We start from the raw sequence: 2,943 nt of genomic DNA, 5'->3' as shown, positions 1-2,943 counted from the left end.
AAGACAGGAGCGCTCGCTTGCCATCATCTGAGCAGCACGTAAAGGAAGAAAGTCAATGGGCCACAAAGCCAGGGGCTGTGCAGGGCTGGGACACCACTTCCAGGAAGAGCAACAGCTGCCAGCCAAGAAGGGAGAAAGAGAATTAGTGATGGGACAGATACAGACCTCATCAAACAAGTCAGCACACATCTATGTCTTCTCCCACCCTGAAGAACAGAGAGTTCCCTGATCTTTGGGAAGATACTTTGAGCCTTTCCTGGATGTTCTCAATGTTCCCCAAAACTAACTTTGGAAAAAAGGTTGAGTTTTAGACTCTTTTGCAGTCCAATCCTTTCTTCCCCAGAACTTTCAACCTGAGTCAAACAAAAGACTCTCATTGTGTTATGGTTATATCCTAGGCTAAAAGAGACCTTTAACTGTACCTAAAATTTTGAAAATTTTAGAATGTTCTGGCTTTTATTTCCCTCTTCATCTCTGGAGTTAAGAAAATTGCTAGAAGTGACTCGTACTCCGAAGGCTTTCTTGCTTTGAAAAGAAATAAACCAAACTGAACCTTGCTCTCAGGTGCCTGTCAGGCTCTGGTTTGCATACCCTCAACATCTGCTCTCTGGCCCAGCTGGGGATGCTATCGAGGGCACAGGCAGGACTAGGGCAGATGGCACACCAGGGATTCCCACCCATTGCCTACGTACTGCTTACACACACCTCACCAGGGCTGCAATCCACAGTGCACCCTAGTGACAGTGCAGCTGTCTCCATCACTGCAGCGCTGGCATCAGTTTATGTGGGTGAACTGGAAAGGGGCTGGTGGGACTTAGCCTGGGTGTGCCTCTCTGCTCAGATGGCAATGGAAAGAAGCACAGCTCTCCCTTGTTCCATGCCTCAAAGAGCATATTGTTTTTTTCTTAGAGTAGGACTGACTTAACACTACAGAGGCCATGAAAGCCTGCAGAAGGTCTCTCTCTTTTCAAAGCTTCCATAACTAGAGCTTCCAGGAAATGAGGTATTGCAGAAGTCCTTATCTTATTGGGGATGACACCTCCCGGTTGTTCCTTTGACTCTTGCTAACTCTTGACTGTATAGAACAAGCCCAAGAGTCTGATGGCCCCTCTGGTGACTCCTGCTGGTGGGGTCAGCCATCCTGTTGACTCGCACCAACACCTCAGCGTGCTCTGAAATTAGCTGTGCAGCCCTAGCGTACGTGTTTGTGAATGCACTCCTACCAGCTTGTTTGCCTCTGAGGCAGACACAGTCTCACCCTTATTCGGTCCAATTGGCTTCCTTGGGCAGTCTCCCTTTTTCAGAGTGACATCATCGATGGCAATGTCCCCCTCGTAGCTTGTGCCCCGGACACCTTCAAAGATGATCTACAAGCAGAGCATGGGAGAGAGCCCAGTGTGAGGCTGCAGGTGTGGAGGGCCCTTCCTGCACTGCAGGGCTTTGCAGAAGTCAGCAGGACACAGAGCAGATCTTACCAGGCCCCTAAGAGAATGATTTCCTTCCTGTTTCTTCAATATTCATAGGCTCTGGAAAGCCAGATCCCACTGTTTATGGGACCAACCTCTTTGTACTGAGTGTCTGCAGTAATAAATGAGCATTTGAGCTCTGCTTTATTATGTGTCCTGCTCTAACAAGCCAAGCAATACTGAACAGAACTTACAAGAGTAACTACATTCTCATTTACTATTTTGAAGTGCCCAAAAGCACACTGGGCATTTTGCCACAGTGCCACACCTTAACCAGCCTGTACAGGGCAGCTCTCATAAGCAACCTTCCAACAGCAAAGTAGCCTGTTGGGTAATAACCTCAGCCATAAAAGCAGCCCACTGTGTGGGTACACATGAACAACTCGATGAGCACAACCACTTGATGAGCACACTTGATGAGCAGAGTGCCCAGCTCAAATTCACAAGAGCTCCCAATGCCCTCCCTTGTGCCCCACTGGCCCCTGTGCTCCAGAGGAAGATGTCTGTCAGGAATCTACGTCCATGGCACATGGACAGGGCAGGTGGCTCCTTGACTGTGGGCTTGGCTTACCTGGAAGGGCCCGGGCGGGTTGATGGGCACATGTGCTTGCTGCCACACGTTGCCCCGATTGCCACTGAGGGACCAGACCTGGGTGTCGATGGCTCGCTTGTTCCGCACGCGAACTAGCAGGTTCAGGGAGCCTGTAGGAGAGAAACAAGCCAAGCCTGCCTGCTGGGCTGGCTCCTGGCACAGCTCTGGGCTCAGCCCCAAATCATGGCTGTAAGGCCCAGCTGGCCCAGGGACAGCCTGCAGAGCCGCAGTGGCCATCTCTGAGGGGAGCCAGCTTTCTCCCGTGTGATTGGGTAAGTGCCACTGGCAATGTTTCATCCACCTGGCCTTTCCTAGGGAAGCACAGACCCAGACAAAGAGGGGCAGGATGAGGAAGAAGCAGTGTGCAGCATGGCTGGGGTGGCATGAGAAGGGGCTGGCAGAAATACTAGCTGCCAGGGACCTCCAGAGGCATCCCATCCAACCTCCTGCTTGAAGCCGTCTCCTGCTCTCCATGAGGGCAGCATGGTTTCACCTGGCCAATCTTGAACTTCCCTGAGGAAACCAAGTTTTTCTACTGTCCAGTATGAACCTCCAGCACTACCAGTTGTGGACACTGTTCCTTATCATATAATCTAATACTATGAAAAGATTTTGGTTCCATTATCTTTGAATTTGCCCTTGAAACAGTTGGGGGCCGACAGCCGATAGCAGCCTCTTCTTTGCCACACTGAGCAAGTCCAGCTCCCTTAACTTCTCTTCCTAAGGACTTCTGTTCCCGGCCCTTGACCATCCTGATGCCCTTCTGCTGGACCTCACCAATTTCTCCACATTCCACTTGAAGTGGGGAGCCCAGGACACATACTTGCCTGCCCCTGTTCAACATTGACACCTGAAATATGCAGCGCAGCTAACAGGGCTCTCCCT

At 50.8% G+C, this 2,943-nt stretch overlaps 1 protein-coding gene across 1 annotated transcript in view; it reads right to left on the bottom strand.

Moving 5' to 3' along the window:
- MDGA1 (MAM domain containing glycosylphosphatidylinositol anchor 1) overlaps positions 1-2,943 on the bottom strand; it is a 110,509-nt gene continuing 107,566 nt past the window's right edge. The window contains exons 16-18 of the mRNA XM_031059692.1: positions 2,038-2,168; positions 1,259-1,367; positions 1-115 (exon numbers count right to left, since the gene is read on the bottom strand). Of these exons, the coding sequence (XP_030915552.1) occupies positions 24-115; positions 1,259-1,367; positions 2,038-2,168 (332 nt within the window). The 3' untranslated portion in view covers positions 1-23. The remainder of the gene's footprint in view (positions 116-1,258; positions 1,368-2,037; positions 2,169-2,943) is intronic.

This window comes from Geospiza fortis, unplaced genomic scaffold (assembly GCF_000277835.1).
Source record: "Geospiza fortis unplaced genomic scaffold, GeoFor_1.0 scaffold41, whole genome shotgun sequence".
NCBI lineage: Eukaryota > Metazoa > Chordata > Aves > Passeriformes > Thraupidae > Geospiza > Geospiza fortis.
Note: the sequence above shows the minus strand (reverse complement) of the source record. Positions and strands in the feature narration are given on the sequence as shown.